General features: G+C 43.1%; 2 protein-coding genes and 1 pseudogene across 3 annotated transcripts in view; 1 reads left to right on the forward strand and 2 right to left on the reverse strand.

The window, feature by feature from the left end:
• Positions 1–1,564: 1,564 nt before the first annotated feature.
• LOC310796868 (zinc finger and BTB domain-containing protein 14-like) lies at positions 1,565–4,671 on the reverse strand. The gene is made up of 3 exons (XM_083659102.1): positions 4,593–4,671; positions 3,215–3,959; positions 1,565–2,883 (listed from the first exon to the last, which is right to left on the reverse strand). The coding sequence occupies exons 2-3, from the start codon at positions 3,934–3,936 to the stop codon at positions 2,421–2,423; spliced, it is 1,185 nt and encodes a 394-aa protein (XP_083515228.1). The 5' UTR covers positions 3,937–3,959; positions 4,593–4,671; the 3' UTR covers positions 1,565–2,420.
• Positions 4,672–7,693: 3,022 nt separating this feature from the next.
• On the forward strand, positions 7,694–8,647 carry LOC310796859 (calcium-binding protein 39 pseudogene; annotated as a pseudogene). Its single transcript has one exon. The product of its transcript is annotated as a calcium-binding protein 39 pseudogene (transcript).
• Positions 8,648–11,448: 2,801 nt separating this feature from the next.
• The window catches only part of epb41l3b (erythrocyte membrane protein band 4.1-like 3b), a 57,244-nt gene continuing 48,926 nt past the window's right edge, over positions 11,449–19,766 (reverse strand). The window contains exons 19-23 of the mRNA XM_083659560.1: positions 18,565–18,657; positions 17,762–17,860; positions 16,192–16,272; positions 15,615–15,730; positions 11,449–12,498 (exon numbers count right to left, since the gene is read on the reverse strand). Of these exons, the coding sequence (XP_083515686.1) occupies positions 15,620–15,730; positions 16,192–16,272; positions 17,762–17,860; positions 18,565–18,657 (384 nt within the window). The 3' untranslated portion in view covers positions 11,449–12,498; positions 15,615–15,619. The remainder of the gene's footprint in view (positions 12,499–15,614; positions 15,731–16,191; positions 16,273–17,761; positions 17,861–18,564; positions 18,658–19,766) is intronic.

The following is a 19,766-nucleotide window of genomic DNA, read 5'->3' on the forward strand; positions in this document are numbered from 1 at the left end:
TTTCACACCGGCTCCATATGATGTGCTTTAGAGGCGCAGCTCAGCCCCCTTTAATAAACCCAGAATCTGTCAATCAATTAAAGCTGATGTTCTAACATTGTCATCGGTGCCTCGTTTAGACTTGGGACTGTCTAGGAGCAGGTCAAATTGGCCAGCAACAGGTCAATCACTATGAACAGGGCACCATCTAGTGTTGCATACTGAGTATGAGAGAGTTTGCAAAGTTTCCCTCGACGACACAGACAGCAGCACAGGCGTGTCAGGAGGAGTGTTTGAGCTACCTGCTGCATGTCCCGTGCAAGCTGTCTTTAATCCTCTGATGTGAAACACTCAGGTCACTGGCAGGTCACTTTCTACTGCAGAGGCTGAAGCAGACCTGAGACGGACACGGTAAACCTGGGGGGGGCAGTAGACTTTAGGGGGGCTGGGCAACAGATGTGATTGTTTGCATAGACTAGGCTCATAAACAAAGTAAACCAAAGCTCGAGCCGCTGGATAGAAGACATTTTAAACTTAGGATGAACTAAAGATACATCGTTCTCAAAGTGTCCTGAACGTTTTATATCTTTTTTTTCCAGGTGGATCTTGGCTGTGATATATTAGTTTAATAGACAACACATGGCCAAACACAGCGGTTTCATAATCCATCAGTGACAGCAGCTAAATCTCTCTGAAGTGCCTCAGTTAATACAGTCAATCAGTTGGACACATGCAGCTATCAATCAAAACGGAGTGTGCAGACTGGTGTGGTGCTGCACATGCAGGTAGGGCAAAAGTTGCTGAGAATTCTTGTCAAAATTAAAGGATGAACTGTGATTAATGCAAATATTTCTCTCACAGCAAGTAACAGGTCATTGGGAACACCTGAGGTCCTGCACAATTACATGATAATCAAGCTCCCAGCTTTTCTGTTTAGCAGTTGATTGATTCTAATGGATTTCTTACTAATTCTACAGGTCACCTAGGATTCTGAGCTCAAATGTCAATTGCAGCCTATAATCTTGTATTTTTTTTAGATGCACTTAATTCTGACCAACCAAAATCCTCAGAATTTGACCAGTTCAATTTGTGGATCCTAGCTTTGAAAGCCTCTAATTCCCACAGATCAGCTTGATATTGATTTGAGCGAATGGGCGTGGCACACCTTATTCCACTGATGAATAGTAAATAAGTACTACATGATAGGGCGACAATTTCAATATTATCGTTAATCGTCTTTCACTGAAATCACATTGTGCTTGCATGATTTTGGGATATGGTGACACAAATCCATCTATATTCTAAATTCTGTCTAAATTGACATTGATAACAAGCAAACTTCACTCAAAACACTACCAAACATTTTAAGAAATATTTGTATTTTGTCTTTGACATCACACCTAATGCTACCATTCCGTTCAACTGGATTTCACAAGGTTTGGCATACGTGAGCCATATTGTGATAATATATCGATATACCGAAAAATAGACGTTTGAGATATTAATTTCAACCATGTCACCCACATGATACAAAGCCTGTGTACCGAACGCTCTCAAACAAAACCAAACTTTGGAAAAAATAAAACACAGCAAATGGTGTTTATTGTCAAAGTGTAGGAGTAGGACAATGTTATATGTGCATATTTCATTATTCTGTACTCTAATTGTGCAACAAACTACCGTAAGCTAACAGTATATACAGACATCTATCATTAACTGTTGATAGCTGGATGACAGTTATACTGTATAACAGTAAATCTAGTTGGCCGGTTGCTTGGGCAGGACAGCCTCTTAAAAGACAATCCATCAAAGGCCCAAGACTTTGGTATCATCTGTGTCAAATGCAAAATGGTGACTCTTACTCTTACAGTGTAATATCAATCAATACAACTAAACACATCCATTAAAAACATCCACATGAATATACTCAACGCAACAAATGTTATGCAGAAACCCCGCCCCCCTCCCGCCCTCTCTCTCTCTCTCTCTCTTTATCGTCTCTCTTTCTCTCTCATGTATTTATTAAAAATCCAGTAAGGTTAAACAAAACATTTAAATGTTACATATTTCCAAAAAAGTAAAAGAGAATAATGTTATGAGAACCCCCCAGTCTAGATAGCAACGATGCTTTGTGAAAAATATACGTATAGTAGAGTGAACTAAACATTTACATGATTTTACAGGCAAAAGAAAACATCGTTTTTGACATAACTCTTCAGAATAATAATACAGCCCCACAGTCTTATGAACATGCTATGATCTCGCGTTACTCACTCGCGATCATTGTCCGTGTGATTAAGGCTCTAACGCAGCCTGTCACAGGGTTGTGGTTGTGTCGGTGTGTGTGTACAATTATGTCTGCGGCTGAGTGAGTGTTGTGCACGTTTATGTGTGCGTTTACCGTGTCAGTGTGTGTTTATGTTTTGGTGTTGTTTGCAGGCTCAACAGTCCCCAGAGTTATGCGAGTGTGGCCCGGTCTCCAGTTTCCAGTCTCTCTGGTCCGTGGCGTCTGTCGCCTGCCCCGGCTGGGAGGCGACGGCGGGGGACAGCGACATCTGTCTGCGCGGGTTGCCGCTGTGCATGGTGTTCCAGTGGCGCTTCAGATCCGACGCTTTGATGAAGGCCTTGTCGCACGAGCCGCAGTTGAACGGCCGCTCGCCCCGGTGCTGCCGCTCGTGGTCTTTCAGGTGGGACTTGTGCTTGAAGGCCTTTTCGCAGATTTGGCAGCCGAAGGGCCTCTCGTTGCTGTGGACCCTCTCGTGCCGTTTCAGGTCGGGGCCTCGTATGAAGGCCTTGCCGCACACCACGCAGCGGTGCGGCTTGAACCCCGAGTGGATCTTCAGGTGCTCTTTGAGGTGGGCCGCCGTGGTGAAGGCTTTGGGGCAGTGCTCGCAGCCGTAGGGCCTGTTGGTGGGGACGCACCCATGTTAGCATTTTGGCCGATACCGATAACTGATATTAACATTGCTGATATAACCGATGTCGATCGGATCTGTATAAAAACACGTTTCTGTGATAATCAAAAGTAATGTATTTCTTTATTTCCAAAAGATTTGGAAAAGCCCATAAATCATAGATTTATCACATTGTTTCCTCTCAATATGAACATTTTGCCCGATACCGATAACATTGCTGTTATTTTGCTCATCGGACCGATAACAGATATAAAAAATTACCAACATCAGCCAATAGATATTATGATTGCTGATTCATGCTGATATATCGTGCACCCTACCTGTTGGCGGTCAGCAGCCTCTCCTTTTTGGCGTTGTGGTCCACGGGCTTCCCGCCGGGCCCCTGGCAGGAGCCGTGGTCTCGGTGGCCGTACAGCAGGTACTCCAGCTTCATGTCGCTGGAGGAGGAGGAGCCCCACCCGTGGCCGTGCTGGTCTTTACCCATGTTGGTGCTGTAGTTGTGGGGTTGGTTGACGCCGTGTGAGCCGCCCGCGCTCATGCCGTCCATCCCCTGGTCATAGAAGCTGTTCTTCCTCACCTCCTCCATGGCCAGCTCCTTCAAGATGGCGTCCTGGGCTCTCATGCCGTGGTCGCCCGGCGCCTGGTTTTCCCGGGTCTTCATGTTGGTCAGCTCGCGTTTCTGTGTGCACAGGTTGTCCAGGAAGTTGATGCCCAGGATTTGGCCCGACGACATCATCATGTTGATGTCCTTCTTCCTGACGGCGAGCCTGGCCGTGTACATGTAGTTGAGCACCTCTTCGAAGATGTCGGAGCGGATGAAATCCAGCTCCACGATGGAGTTGTCCTCGGGGTCGTTCTGCTTCTTGAAGAGCTTTTTGAAGTAGTTGCTGCAGGCGGCCAAGACACAGCGGTGAGCCCTGAATTCAATGTTTTCCACCACCACCACCACGTCACAGTGCTCGCCCTCCATCCTCTGCTGGTTCAGCATCTTCAGGAAGGTGGCTTTGTGGTCATAGTCGATATATCTCAGTAAGTCAGACATGTTGCTGGTCAAATAGGAGCAACCTGGGAGCAGAAAACAGCGAACGGTCAAACGTTTTGATTCACAACAAAATCCGGCATGTTTAGTCACCTGCAAAACACAGAGGGGTGGAGCGCGCGTGATACAATTTGCATGCTTATTATGATAATTTATACAGATCGAAAACGCGACACCCGTTCACTTTCAGGAAGAATGAGAACGCACAAAATAAAGCTATTAGTTACTATTAAAACCCCCGACTACACATAAGCGTCGGGACACAAAGTAAACAAAAGTGGGTAAATCACTCATGCAGAAATCCTTTAGGAAAAAAAGGCCCTAGAGCGCTAAAAACCGCGATAATGCTGACATGAAAAATAAATACTAACGTACAAAAAATGCTTCGCTGTTCGCAACGCAGATACGCGGTTTGATGCCCGCGTTTGCGTGCCAGGCGCGTTGCGTGTAGAAAGGATAACCTTTAGCAAAGATATTTCACATTTCACTGCGCCCAGCCATTTTGGTCAGCGAGCCTCCATTGGCATGTTTCGGTGTCTTTAAAGCACTTGAGAAATAGCAAAGAACATAGCGCTGCACTACAAAACAAAAACACACAACGTATCGTGTTTCTAACTAAGCCATGTCCGAGCTGCAAATAGTAGAGTAAATGTTAATACCCGAAGCCTGAACGCGATCCTCGGTGTTGTCACGCAAGGCAGTCGACGACGATCCTCCGGAGCTGCTGTCGTTTTTCCTCTTCCTCCTCTTGTTGTGACTGTTGGACTCACACAGGAAACGCTGCATTGTTCTGCTGCCACCTACAGCACGGGAGCACGCACTGTCCACAGATCGTCTATATCCGAGAAGATGAACCAGTGAGTGACACCACAGAGACACCACAGTGTCTGTGCAGTCACGCCCTAAAAAACGATGACTAACTAAAATAAAAAATAAAATAAAAAAATAAAATAAAAAAATAATAAAATAATAAAATTAAATAAAATAAAATTAAATTAAAATCTATCTATCTATCTATCTATCTATCTATCTATCTATCTATCTATCTATCTATCTATCTATCTAATAATTCCAGGACTGTCTGTATGTCTGCGCACAATTCCCCAACTTTGCATCACTGATGATGACATTTTCACATCATTGTGATGTCATCAGTGATACAGTACACAGTGATACGCAGTGATACAGTTTCCCCCAAAGTTGCCTACATTTGCCCAACTTTGCATCACTGATGACATCACTCACTGAAGACATCAGAATGACATGTCATGTCATCATCACAATTGTTCGAGTATCAGTGCCCATGACATCGTCAGTGATGTCATAAAATGAAGTCATAGACATTGTGACATCATCAGCGGGACAAAAACAATGTATCCATGGGGGAGGGTGAATGGGGAGACTGTACTTGCATGTCACCAATGCCATCACTGATGACATCATCATCGAGCGCTTTAGTGACATCACTGATGCAATTGTGATTTAGGGCTCATTATACTCGAGCAAGGCTCCGCAAGGCGGAGCTCTGCGAGTCACGTGCGGATCTCACGCTGGAGCAAATGCTTTTATACTCAAAATGGCAGTCAAGTGATCAGTATTTACATTGTACAATGGTAATAGTGAGAACAGCCCATGAAAAGTCGCAATGAAACGCTATTATGTGTAGTACTGAGTGTGCTTTCACTCTCAAACGACCGTATATCAGCACATGAATGAATCACCAAACTAGTTTTTACTGAATATCCGTTTCAGTTCTCAGCCCTGATAGCCTACTTACTCTGTGTTGCTTTTAATCTCTCTCAACCATGCTCTCATTTACTTGGTGAAATGACTAAAAACGAACAGTTGCAAATCAAAGTTTAGCCTACCACATGGGTCAAGAAATGTGGTGAAAACACAGCTCAGTGTTCAGGGCTCAGTGGCCTGAAAGCGGCCATGTTTGGAGAGAAAACACATTGACGTCGCCCAACACATTGACGTCATTTGACGCTCGCGCCCCTCGCACCCTTCGCGGCACAGCGAGTATAAAACAAGCTTTAATTCTGTATGTCTGTGCACAATTGCCCAACTTTGCATCACTGATGATGTCACTCAATGATGACATCACAATGATGTCAAAATCTCATCATCAGTGATGTCACCACCAGTAGTGTCTGTCTCTCTGTTTGACTGTCCTTCGCGTCTCTCAAGAACCGTTTGTCAGATCGACTTCAAACTTTGGGAGTGTGCTTAGGAGGGCCTGACGGAGTGTAGTGTGTGTGGGGGTAGCCTCAGACTGATGACATCACAATTGGCACTTGTGCGCAGACATACTGACATACAGACAGACAGTGGAATTATTAGATAGATAGGCTACTGTAATAGTGCAGTGCCTGTTCTCCTCCTTCCCCTTCTCCCCATTCACAGGTTTTTTCCTTACCATTTTGTACTCTGTTACGCCCCCCTAAGCGCACTCCCCAAGTTTGAAGTCAATCTGATGAATGGTTCTCGATACATGAAGGGCAGACAGACACAGACCACAGACATACAGATATCCAGACAGTCCTGGAATTATAGATAGATAGATAGATAGATAGATAGATAGATAGATAGATAGATAGATAGATAGATAGATAGATAGATAGATAGATGGATGGATGGATGGATGGATAGATAGATAGATAGATAGATAGATAGATAGATAGATAGATAGATGGATGGATGGATGGATGGATGGATGGATGGATAGATAGATAGATAGATAGATAGATAGATAGATAGATAGATGCATGGATGGATGGATGGATGGATGGATGGATAGATAGATAGATAGATGTCACAAGTAGGTCCCCCATGGCAATGGGGGGAGGGGAATGGGTGGATAGATAGATAGATACATACATACATACAGACAGACAGACAGACAGACAGACAGACAGACAGAGAGGAATTATTAGATATACATCCATCCACACACACACACACACACACACACACACACACACACACACACACACACACACACACACACACACACACACACAAATAAATAAATACATACATACATACATACATACATACATACATACATAGTCTGTATGTATGTACACTCGTGGAATTATTGGATGATGATAGATAGAAAGATAGATAGATAGATATCGAGTGCTCGAACGAGTCGAGCGACTCATTTCTTTTGGGGGATTATCTATCCTATACATCACTGACGCCCCCCTCTCTCATCTCGAGGAGCGTCATCATATCATGGAGCCATATGCCACACTTAAACTGGTTATTTGTTCAATAAAGCTTGTTAAAACTTCCTACGAGTCTCTCATGATTGAAGTGTGGTCTTTGACTGAATTTCAATCATGGAAGACTAACCTCTACACAGCATAGTTTAGAGCACCCCATGCGTACATGCCCCTCGTCATTCAGGGTGTGTAACTCCTTAGTGACATCACTGATGACATCACAATTGCTCGAGTGACATCACTGGTGACATCACATTTGCTCGAGTGACATCACTAGTGACATCACAACTGCCCCTTCTCCATTTCCCAATATCCAATCAGCTAAGGACATCTGTCTCTCCTGATCTGCTGAGCCAATCACCTAAGCGGTGGTGGTGGTATATAGAGCCCTTGCTACTATGTCATTACTCACATTTGTGCCATCATCACTGGAGCAGTTGTCTCGCCCCATCTGTCAGTCATTGTGACATCATCAGTGATGTCCTTCCCGGCAGAGGCTATAAGGACTGGTGTGTGTGTCTTCTTTCACCATGTTTCTGTTTGGTAAAACCCAAAAGACTCCTGCGGACATCGTCAGGTCCCTTAAGGAAAACCTGCACATCCTGGTCAAACAGGACAAGACAGAGAAGGTGTCGGAGGATGTGTCCAAGTGCCTGGTGTCGATGAAGGAGATCCTGTACGGGAGCAACAACAAGGAGCCTAACACCGAGACCGTGGCCCAGCTGGCCCAGGAGCTGTACAACAGCGACCTGCTCATATCCCTGGTAGAAAACCTGCAGGTCATAGACATTGAGGGGAAGAAGGATGTGTGTCAGATCTTCAACAACATCCTGAGGAGGAGCACCACCATTGAATACTTCTGCTCCCACCAAGAGGTCCTCTTTATACTGCTCAAAGGGTACGAGATGCCCAAGGTCGCGCTGAATTGTGGGATGATGCTGAGGGAGTGCATCCGCCACGAGCTGCTGGCCAAGGTGGTGCTGCACTCAGAGCATTTCTATAGCTTCTTCAACTACGTGGAGATGTCCGACTTCGCCATCGCATCCGATGCCTTCTCCACCTTCAAGGATCTCCTGACAAGACACAAAGTACTTGTGGCTGAATACCTAGAACAGAACTACGACGCTGTCTTTACAGAATATGAGAAGCTGCTGCACTCTGAGAACTATGTCACCAAGAGACAGTCACTAAACCTCCTGGGTCAGCTATTCCTGGACAGACATGACTTCATCAGCAAGCCTGAGAACCTCAAGCTGATGATGAATCTGCTGAGGGACCAGAGTCCCAACATTCAGTTTGAGGCCTTCAACGTCTTCAAGGTGTTTGTAACGAACCCCAATAAGACGCAGCCCATCATCGACATCCTGCTAAAGTACCAGTCCAAACTAATTGAGTTCCTGAGCAACTTCCAGAGTGATCGCACAGACGACGAGCGGTTCAACGATGAGAAGACCTATGTTATCAAACAGATCAAAGATCTGTAGAAACTGACAAAAAGCATTCCCCCAACCCTCGACCCTGACTTTATTGATAGGAAGACAGACAAAAAACCATAACAAAATAAAAGGCTATAGGTTTTCCTAGCCAAAATGTAGCTTGGCTTTGGTGCGTTATTTAGCCACTTTCCCTAGCATGAAATGGTTGGTACCAATAGATGCCTTAGGTCTTATACCAGGTGTAGCTTCTCTATACTACGCATGTTAGTGCTACTACAGGACAGGGATACCAGTCTATTTAATAGGATAATATCTTTCATTCTCATCACAGGTACCATTTCATTCCTACTCAGAATTTTAACTGTTAAATGCCAGTTTGTTTACATAATGCCACTGTTTTTTTAAGTGGTGCAACCGCTTCTATAAGTGACTGAGATTTGTGTTGTGTGTATGTGCAGTGAAGAGTGGGAGAGCATGATGTATGAATGTGTGAGGCTATTATAAGTTCTTTGATGATGTAATTGGGGATGATGTCATCAGTGATGTCATCAGTCCAAGGCAGAGATACTCAACTTGCTTTGCCCGGGGGCCACTTTCGTGAAATGAGGGCCAGGGGGCCAGTTAATAAACAATCAATATACATTTTTCTGTAGCGGATTGTAGGTTTTTGGGGTGTCAGCCGGAGTTTACTCTGACAATGTTGTGCACACCGGATAGTTAGTTAGGTTAAGTTAGTTAGGTTAAGTACAAAGCCTACATAAGTGCCTGGGTAGCGAGCAGACGGCGGTTTGACAATTTAGCAGCTAAATCATAGATTATTGAAAGATATTCCATATTCCAGACTGAAATGCTATAACAGAAGTGGAGTATTGGCCAGAATGACATGAACATTTGGACACTTATTCAGCGGGTATCTTGCATGTTGCATTCAGGTGCACTGTAAAAAAAAAAAAAAAAAAAAAAAATGCAATTCCATCGCGGGCCGTCAGTTGAGTATCACTGGTCTAAGGCTATTATAGCCTTATACCCCTCGGCAAGCGGCAATACCAGGGGTTCAAGCCTGATGATGTCACAATGCCTATGACATCAACACTCAATCACTGATGACATCACAATGATGTCACAATGTCTATGACATCATCAGTGATGTCACAATTGCCCGAGTGTAACCAAAAACCAGCACATCACTGACGACATCATTCACGTGATCCTTTAATAATCATCATATAATTGGGTAAGTGGGTCCAGTCTGTCTGATTTGTGACGGAAGTGATGTCACTCGGGCAGGTGTGTGTGTCTTGAATGCACTTGCAATTGTCTAACTGTGATGTCACTCGAGCAATTGTGATGTCATCAGTGAGGTCACTCGACTAATATAAAATTGAGTAAGTGGGTTCCTGTCTGTCAATCCAAAAAAAATTAAGCGGTCCAGCTGCTTCTATAACTTTGTGTCAAGTGGTGGCCACTGCCAGTGATGACTGATGTCATACAACACCTACCCACTGATGATATTGCTGGAGATAGCATTTTGTGAAGTATTGCGACCCCATTTGCATACAAGATAGAAGATAGCCTACATTATTTTTTCACAACTATTATGCTACTTCCTTGTATTACTACAACATAAATGACAAAATGAGTGCTGTAAACCGTGATGTTTGCTTGTGCATGAGGAGTGAAGCCTCTTGCCTTGGTCCTTGAAGTTTGCACAAGGTTTTGCATGTGGTCTGCAAATTTACCTCATAAAAGAAATGGTCTCTAAGTAAGCATGATGTAGCCTAAGTAAAATATTGTAAATAAATATAATTATTCATCTTCCCCATGCATAACACTGTTGCCATAAAACAGTGTTATTATTCTCAACAACTCATCACAAAATGCAACCTTTTAGATCTGAATGTTAACAGTACTTTGGTAAACTTCAGATGTTTTTTTTGTTTTCAATATTCTTTCAAGATGTTTTTAAGGATAGTTTTGTAAATTGTACATAACGTGAAGATGGTCCGCCACGCTTTGACGTTTCTGGTACCCAAAAATAGTGACAGAGTGAGAGCTCTTGACTTTTCTTTGGGCACACATGCACTTATTTAAAGGGGTGGGGCCTCGGACAAACAGGCCTCTATGCAAGCTTAATTATCTGTAGCCATAAAAATGTGGCCCTAGGGTCCTCCTCTTAATGAATCAATTAACTATTTAGGGCAATAGCTTATTCAATAATATCCGTTATTGGCGTTAGTTTGAACTTTCTCCCAGTATTATAGCCTACAAATAATGGTAGCCTGGCTTGGCTGGCTATTCCCCCTACCCTCCAAAATATATTTTTTTTTGTAGATCGCTCAAGTCCCGTTTTAGGGTTCAAGGGAGATGCAATTGCTTTTGTCGCGGTTATAGGTTTATTGCTTAGGCCGATAGAGTAGGGGTATGTTAAAGCCGCTTTAACATATTTGTGAATGTAACCTATCTCTGTGCATGCAATGAAAACTGACCCCTGGGGATAAATAAAGTTGAATTAATTTAACGTTTAAATCTAAATGTGAAATCCTAAATTGGGTATTCCACGCTAGTTGAAAGGCTATCTAGAGCTTATGATCCAATTTGTGAGTTCAGTGTTGTAGTGCTGCATATAGCTTACTAAAACTGATAAATTAACCTAAATATTTTTGATAAAATAAGAGTTTCAGCGCATCATGTAGGCCATCAGTGAAGTAAACATTCTCTTTTTAAATTAAGTTTTCTTTATCAACATCAGACTATAATAACAATGAACAATTTGCTGAAATACTGACTCCATGTCATTGTTTGAAGATGGGAAATCTCAATTATAGGTCCACTAATCACATACACTTCAGTAATATGGTCAATATTTTATTTGGAAAAAAGAAAAGGGAAAAAGACAAAAATTAAAATTAATGCATTTGCCACTTTTATTTCACCATTTTTGGCTGTACATGAACGATACTTGGTTATCCAGTAGATACAGTTTGAACAGATGAGGAGCGAGGCATGTAGCGGAGACGTTCAGGGGTTTGACAGATGGCTCTCATCTGGACAGTCATACAACCTGGGACTTCTGCTGCAGCCAATCATCAACCTTCAAACACATTCAAGGCCTGCTCAGGCACACACACAAAATGGTTTCTTGCACAGAAATCTTTGGAGTTCCCAAAAACAGACTACATTTCAGCTTCTCAATAAAAATAAAAAAAATGCAGTGGTGGAATCAATTGGTGAGAAAAAAAATACTGATATGATCATAAAGGAAAGAGCAATTCAAGTAGACATGACAAAATCATTTGTGAAAGATATAATTTGCTTTTCTTCTAGTAAAGCGTAGGTATGTACAGTAGCCTACTATTCTGCAGTGGCATCTGACGGAAAATCGTTGAGCTGTTGGAGTGAGTGAGGCGATGCTTGCTGGCAATGAGGTTGGCACTTCTACAGCAAGGTTAAATAGTGTTTGCTCTAACATATACAGCCTACAGCAATTTTAGGTTTTTGGAGTGATGGCTTTATTTCATAAATAAAACGTCTGCTACAATAATTATTCTCTGTAATGTAATCATAAAAACGCATCCAAGTCATAAGACAGTGAAAGTAAAAGGTTGGCTTGCTGCACACACAGGGATTGAGCGAGCAGATAGATCGAGAACCGTTTTTTTTTTTAATCGTACAGTTTTCTGTATAGTCTTGCCATTATTTGATAATGCAACATTGCGTCCTTCTCATGCAAAATGCATTTTGTTTTTCGCAGGTGATGGGTGGGAATAGTGGTGAGCTGCAGCATCTGGAGAGTAGGAGCCGTCTAGTCTTCTGAGAGTCCCGGCGGTACATGTGGAGTCCTCGGTGTTGGATGGTGGGAGGTTGAGTCCTTGAATAGAAAACAGTCCTCAGCCTTATTCCTAGAGGAGCAGAGAAAACAGCAGCTAGTACATAGTGCATATTTCATCACTTCTCTTCTGAACCTTCACCGCCATAGTACACTATGCCTTATAGTGTAGCACTGGGGCCAAAAGGTTTACTAATAATAATAATAATAACACAAAAATAATAAATAATAAAAGAAAAGAAAAGAAAAACAAAAGAAAAATAAATAAAAGAAAAAGACAGATGCAGTGAATAGATACACACAGGCTACTTGGGTATTTGTTGGCTATAGCCAGCTTGCTAGCAATGCTCCTGCTAGCACTGCAAAGTTCTCAATTCATACCATTTTACATTCTATTGACAGCAAAGACCAGCAATATAAAAGCCCACAAGGCTAGTGTCATCATAGCTGGCTAACACAAATACAAAACAGTAGGGATGGCACGATATACTTATGTCACGATTCAATTTGATACATGATATGAGCTCACAATTTGATACAATACATTTAGGATGTATTGAATAAAAGTTAAATGACAACAAAGTCTGATTGTACAGAGCTATGTTTATTTCTGAGCCACAAGTCTTTCTAGCAATGGCATTGGCTTGCTAGAATATAAACAATAATTTAGAAATGCCATTACAAAGTACAAATACTATCATTTGGACTGCAAATTGTGTTGGGCAAGCTGTCTCATTTGTTATTACCGGTACTACAGCAGAATTGTCACTTTTTTGTATTGCGATATAATAAATTCCGATATATCGTCCCATCCCTTCAAAATAGTCCCTCTCAATCTAAAAAAAGCTGAAGTTTGAATGGGATTCTCCAAACAGTGTGGACACAGCTCGTCCCATACGTCTTCTCTTACGTTTGCCCCACTGCTCTGTGTGTATCTACAGTGGAAAGATGAGCATCCAAAAGACCACAACAAAACAAGCATTTAGTAGAATGTTAATAGTGCTACTCAGAAGCAGGCAGACATAAGACAGAGCTGCACACGGGGCTGAGGGCAAGGCCGCTCAAAGCAAAGCCAGCCATTCCCATCTGGTGAGTCACGCAAGTACACACATGCATGCACGCACGCACGCACGCAATCATCCCAAAGGCTGTGCCTTGGGGGGGGGTTGGGTCATTCAAAAGGCCAATGAAATAATCCGCTAGAGCGCCAAAAGGTGCATTTAGAAAAAGTTCAGCTAAAGCATTTCCAGAGACAAAGTGAGAGAGGGAAGGGAGGCGGGGCTAAAGCGGCGAGCAGAGGCTTGATCAGCGCCCGTCATAACCCTCACAATGCTGACAGCAGACAAGTTGAAACACAAACGGCTGTGTTTGCGAAGTCGGTAGACAACATTGCAGCAAGAACCTCTGACCTATCTCAACCCCCCCACCACACACACACACACACACACCGACGAAGTGAATGCTTGGTGTGCAAGTCTCATAATAGAAAATAGTTTTGAAGAATGCGTAGATATGTTCTTAGGTTTCAAGCATGTAAGTTGTCGTCGCACATTTCTTACTATGGAATCTGCCCTGCTGGGCTGCTACATAGCGATCATTACTAGAAAGATGACATGATTGGTTTCTATACTTCAACACTAGAGCAAGGGACTGCTGCTGGCTGAGTGTAATTAGGGGTGGGATGATACATTGATCTGCATCGATTCAATGATCAACGATCCAATAGCATAGATGAAAACATCGATATAAATCGCCATGACGCCATGAGAAATCAACATTATTTATATTATTTTATTTTGGAATTCCACGCCTCGTCTGCGTCACCATTTCCGCCCAAGCGCACCTCTTTCTGCATACAAACAATGCGAGCGCCATGGCAAGCACGCAAGAAAAAGAGGGAGAGGATATTCACTCCCCTCTCAGATATAAATCAACGCATATCACCCAATATCGATCGCAGCCCCCTGAATTGAATCGTATCGAAATCGTATCGTGGCAGATTTTGTGATATCGGCAAATATTGCATCGTTGTCCAATGAATCGATACAATATCGTATCATGATCAAACTTGTGATTCCCACCCTTAGAATGAATATCAATCTGACGCTAATTTATTTGAGCACCGGGCTTTTGAGCTACACTGTATAAATACATCTATCAACATATTCTATCAACCGTTTCTATTTACCAGTACATCACTGGATAACAGTAGCCAGAAAAAGAGGTTAGGGTCTGTTATTTGCATTGCAAGAGTTAAGTGGAAAATAGACCTTAAAGATAGCCTAAAGCGCATCTGTGTATACACGAGATCAGATTTCAGTCAATATGGGCGGCTTGGCAACCACAAACAGAGAGCTGCAGCAAGAAGTCGAGCTGGTTCAGCTTGTATTTAATCACTCATCACTGACTGTGCCTATTGTGAGGCTACACAATGTTGACAAAACAGTCTTCTTGCTATTCTGTTTACTGGATATTGCTGGTTTAATACACACTACATGTGGATACAGCTTTAATGCCGTTTATGTCTTTTCCTGTATTTGTTAGTACATTTAGATTTGCTTGATTCAAATACAATGAAAGATGGTGTCAAATTCCATTACAGTTTATCTAGTTTAGTTAGGCAGTCTCAAACATCTTTTGGAAATTGCAAGTCAGTCAGTATTGCAATTTAAATAATTTTCAATCTATATAAATTAGAAAGGTGTGCGCTGGGGGAAGTAATTTAGGGACAAGCTCATTAACATCGACCTACACAAGTACACAGCAGCCTTGCTCTCTCCAAGGAAAATGGACTGTGTTCCTGTCCAGCAGGGGGGAGTGTTGCAACCATATTATTTGATGATTGCATGCAGTGATTGCATGAGACCACATGAGACTGCCAGAAGCATGACCATTTCCTCATTATGAGTAGAGACTATAATATCCGGTGTACACACACACACACACACACACACACACACACACACACACACACACACAAGGCAAAATTTCCCTGCTGGGGTAGCGGGGCTGGGATGATGACAGCATGATGCATTGGCGGTTAGTGCTACAGAGGCACAGCTGTCTGTGCCAGTGACAGCAGACAGGAAGTACTGATGGGAAAGCAGCATGCCCAGAACGGAGACCAGCTTGCAAGCTCAACCCGACCAAAACCAGACCAGACCGGGACTGGGGACCTCATTCTCTTACCTGGGTCAGTCCTCCCCCTCCTCTGGCGTGATCTCTGTCTCTTTATGTACCACTACTTTGGTCACTGACATGTCAGGATGCTGTTCTTTAGCCTCCTTTATGGCCTGAGCCAGAGCCTACACACGGGGTGCAGTGCCAGAAGGGGCCGCCAGGGGGAGACAGAGAACAGGGTGGGAGGTGGGGATGTTGGATTGTAAGTAAATATGCCAACACGGAAGCCACTATTAGTTACATTTGTAATACTCGCAATACTTGTTAAACTCACACCACAAGTTAAGGAGACTTTTGTAAAATGTCACATGCTAAGCCGCTCTGCATCACATGGCTGCGAGCCTATTATTGGGTGGGGAACAGGTAAGTGAAGGGCCTGCAGCGCATCCCTGTTGAGCGTTTTACTTTTTCTTAGTCATTGTGCAAATCCAATCATTGACGGTACGAGAGAGAGAGACACAGAGAGAGAGACACAGAGAGAGAGAGAGAGACACAGAGGGAGAGACAGGAGGAAGAGGGTGCGGGTGGAGAGAAAACAAAGATGAAACACTACAGAGGAGGATTGTAAGGGGAGCTATGCAGAGACCTGGTCATGGTCGATGTCAGCATCTCCTGTGATGACAATCCTTTTCTCGATTCTCGTCTCTGATATTCCTCCTTTCACCGTCTGACCAACACAGAACAGAAAGACGACTGCTAAATTAATATATACTGTATAAACAAACCTCGCCTATGGTAATAAACATCAATTCTGGTCATCATAATAACCATAATAAAGCCGCACTAAGCAAGATTTTTCATATAAAAAATAAGAGTTGACTTTCCCCACTAATTGAAACTGCATAGACTTGCCATGTTTTGCCCAAATTCTGCATGGTGTTTGGTATGTCCACTTCTCCACCCACAGGAATGGACTTATTTGAAACTAACGAGTGAAATACAAACTGTCTGTTAAACAGCAGTGAGAAAGTACTCTATCCAGCCAAAGCTGGACTCTAAATCTCTTTGGTTTCCTTTGGTATAAAGTGATCACAGGCCAGCCAGACTGTCCTGTGTGCAGTTTATTGAAATAACATTACATGGTTTTGTTTCTTTTTCTGAGGTAGATTTTTTTTCCTTACCTATCACTGACATATGGAGCCGCAAACGTGAAATTGTCTTGTGCAATTTTAAGATTTCTGCACAAATGTGCTAGCATCAGTATTTCAGGGATTACATCTGGTTCACCATCCACCCCTGCTGGTTGAAATGTGCTCCTACGTGTAGCGTGTGCAGCGCTGTGTTCATGTTTGCTAGGACCTCTGTGCTAATACATGTCGTGAGCTATAAAATGTTACTGAAAACCTCTAGAAATGTAGGTCAGAGAGGGGGATGATATCTGCAGCAAACGCAACATGAGACGCTGAGTTGCCCTTTTCCCCGGGCCGGCAGTGTGTAATGATGCGTATCCCCGTACTATCAGACTCCTGTCCCCCACTTCTTTACAAGTTTCTAATTGGGCAACACGCAGAGGGGGGACATTTCACGCCCCTTTCTAGTCCTGATAATTAAAAATAATAATAATAATAATAAAAAAATAATAATAATTGCTTACTGTCTGCTCAGACAATCTCATACAATAAAACTGTATACATCATGTTAAGAGGAGACTGTGTACTTTCAGGTAGTAGGCCTATAAATCACGTTATGCTTGTCAATCAATCTTTAAATTAACAGAAAACCTCTCAAATTAAAATTAATTCAGTTTTCTCAGAAATATTTGCCTTTTCCACCATTTAATGTTCAAATTAGAGTATGGACTGTCCAGCATGTTGTGGGTAATAACAGATATCAGAATGCAATTTATTGATCATTTTCTGTTCAAAAGATACACATACTTTTGTGAAAGGTGAAAAAAAATGATGCTATGCTAAATAGCGCTTGCTATGGGCAAATGAGGCTCGTTACCTTTTAGAGTACAGGAAGTCCTGCCTCAAACACCATACACAAATCATATATCCATATAGCTTATTTTGTCAGCTTTCATTGGCTGTTTTCAGGGAACAAAATGGTGGTGGTACGATGGATATATCAAACCATTGGAAACTAATTTCCCATTTCCACTCTATTTTAGACATGTAGGCTGTAAGGGGGGGGGACAGCTGATGACCCCTGACCTTTGTGATGTGTGTGGTCATGGTGGTGCTGGTGGTTTCCGAGGTGATGGTCTGTGCGCTCAGTAGCACCCCGGGGTCTGCGTCGCCGTTGGTGTCGACCTGTTGAAAATCACACAATCCGTTGTGAAAAGACGTTTTGTACGTTTTGTACGCTCTAAGCATAGTAGAAAAATAATCAAACTACACACTGAATTAGATTTTCAGACTGGTGGTTACTGGTCAAATCAAACAGCCCTCCCCTTCTTCAAGCATTTTCTTGCATCTTCCAAAATTGTCCAGTAGGGAATAAAAGGCTCCAAGTTGTGGGGGGAAAAATATATATATATAGTAAAAAGGTTTGGACACACCTGATTGATTGTACTGGGTGATCGTAAAGGCTTATCCATCTATTCTACTCTATCTATCTATCTATCTATCTATCTATCTATCTATCTATCTATCTATCTATCTATCTATCTATCTATATATCTATCCATCCATCCATCCACCTATATAAAAGGGGCAATGTGGGCTCTGTCTGTTTGTTCGGTTTCAATTTTTGTCCCACTGATGTCAGTGACATCACTGATGTCATCAGTAATGTCATAAATCACTGATGATGTCAGTGATCCATCCACCAGATACATCAAGGCAAAAATGGTGACTGCACACAAAGAAACATTTTCTTGAAGTATTATATAGGTCATAACATAGATATATATAAAGGCTAGATGGCTTAAGGCGGAGTCAGCAGCGTCGCTCTCCATTGGCCGGCAGCGCGGGTAAGCTATCTAGCCTTTATATATATCTATGGGTCATAATACCTCTGCAGACTCATAGGTGATGGTTTTTGTCTCGGTGTGGACCACAGGAACCTCTTTGGTACACGGCTCAGCCTGTTGCACGGCTTTGGGACTCTGGGAGAGATGGGCGCAAAAAGAAATGAAAAGGGTGTGAAAAATACCACAACGGTGGGTGCTCTAGTTCTCCAAAGAGAAATGAGGTGTTGTGGGCCTGAAAATCACAACCTTGTGGCAGAGATGTGCTCTGTTGTGTGGCTGTGTTCTTAAAATAGTCCCCGCCTCCACAGCAAACCGTTTGCAAATAGAATCAAATTGACACAAATAAATGCCGCATGCTCAGAAACTAAGCCAATGACAATCATTTAAGGGCATAAATGCCCAAACAAAGCATGCAGTCATGCATTAGGCTCCCTAATCCAGTGAAGCATAGGAAACTCAAGCAGTGTGAACAACCAGGAGGAGAATGCAAATCACAAGGGTTCCATCAAGTGTGTGTGTGCACCATTTCATAGGCTCCCTGATCTGCTCAGCGACAAAACAGTGAAGTTAGCAAGTTGAGATGGAAGTCCATGCTTTTGGTTTTGAGTTTTGCCCCTTGATTATTAGTGGCAGATTGCGTGGGGCCAGAGGGGAGGGGGGGGGGGGCGGTGAGGTTATGTGGCCCAGGCTGAGGCCCTGGAGCTGGGGTAGGGTTACCTCCGACAGAGGCGGGGCTGGAGGTGCGGGGGTGAGCGCGTCCTCTGTGGCGCTCGGCTGAGTCCGAGACACATCTCCTAAGCTTGACCTCTGCTCGTGTTCGTTTACTTCCTCTTCCTTCAATACTTCAGTCTGGTCGTCTTCTTCCTCTGGTGCCATAAGCTCTTCTCTCTCTTGTTCTGCCATTTTTTTACTGCCACAGTTTTCTGCCCTTCTCAAATTCGGTTCTTCCTTCTGCTCCCGTATCTGTCCATCTTCTGTTCCCTCTCTCTCTTCCTCTGTCCTCTCCAGTTCGTAGTCTGAGCCGTCTACCAGTGCATGGTGGTATTTCTCTTTTTCATAGAGTGAACTTTTTGAGCTGTCTGGAAAGCTCTCTTGCTCTTCATCCTCTGTACGCTGAAGGTCTGCCAGTGAACAGTGTTCCCCCTCTTCCTCCACCTCCTCAATGGCATCTTCTAACTCCGTGGGAAACAGCTCTCCCTTGAAGTACTGCACCTCAGCAGAGAACTGGACTCTCTTGCCATCCA

The sequence above is a fragment of the Poromitra crassiceps genome (genome assembly GCF_964638095.1).
Source record: "Poromitra crassiceps genome assembly, chromosome: 23".
Classification (NCBI taxonomy): Eukaryota; Metazoa; Chordata; class Actinopteri; order Beryciformes; family Melamphaidae; genus Poromitra; species Poromitra crassiceps.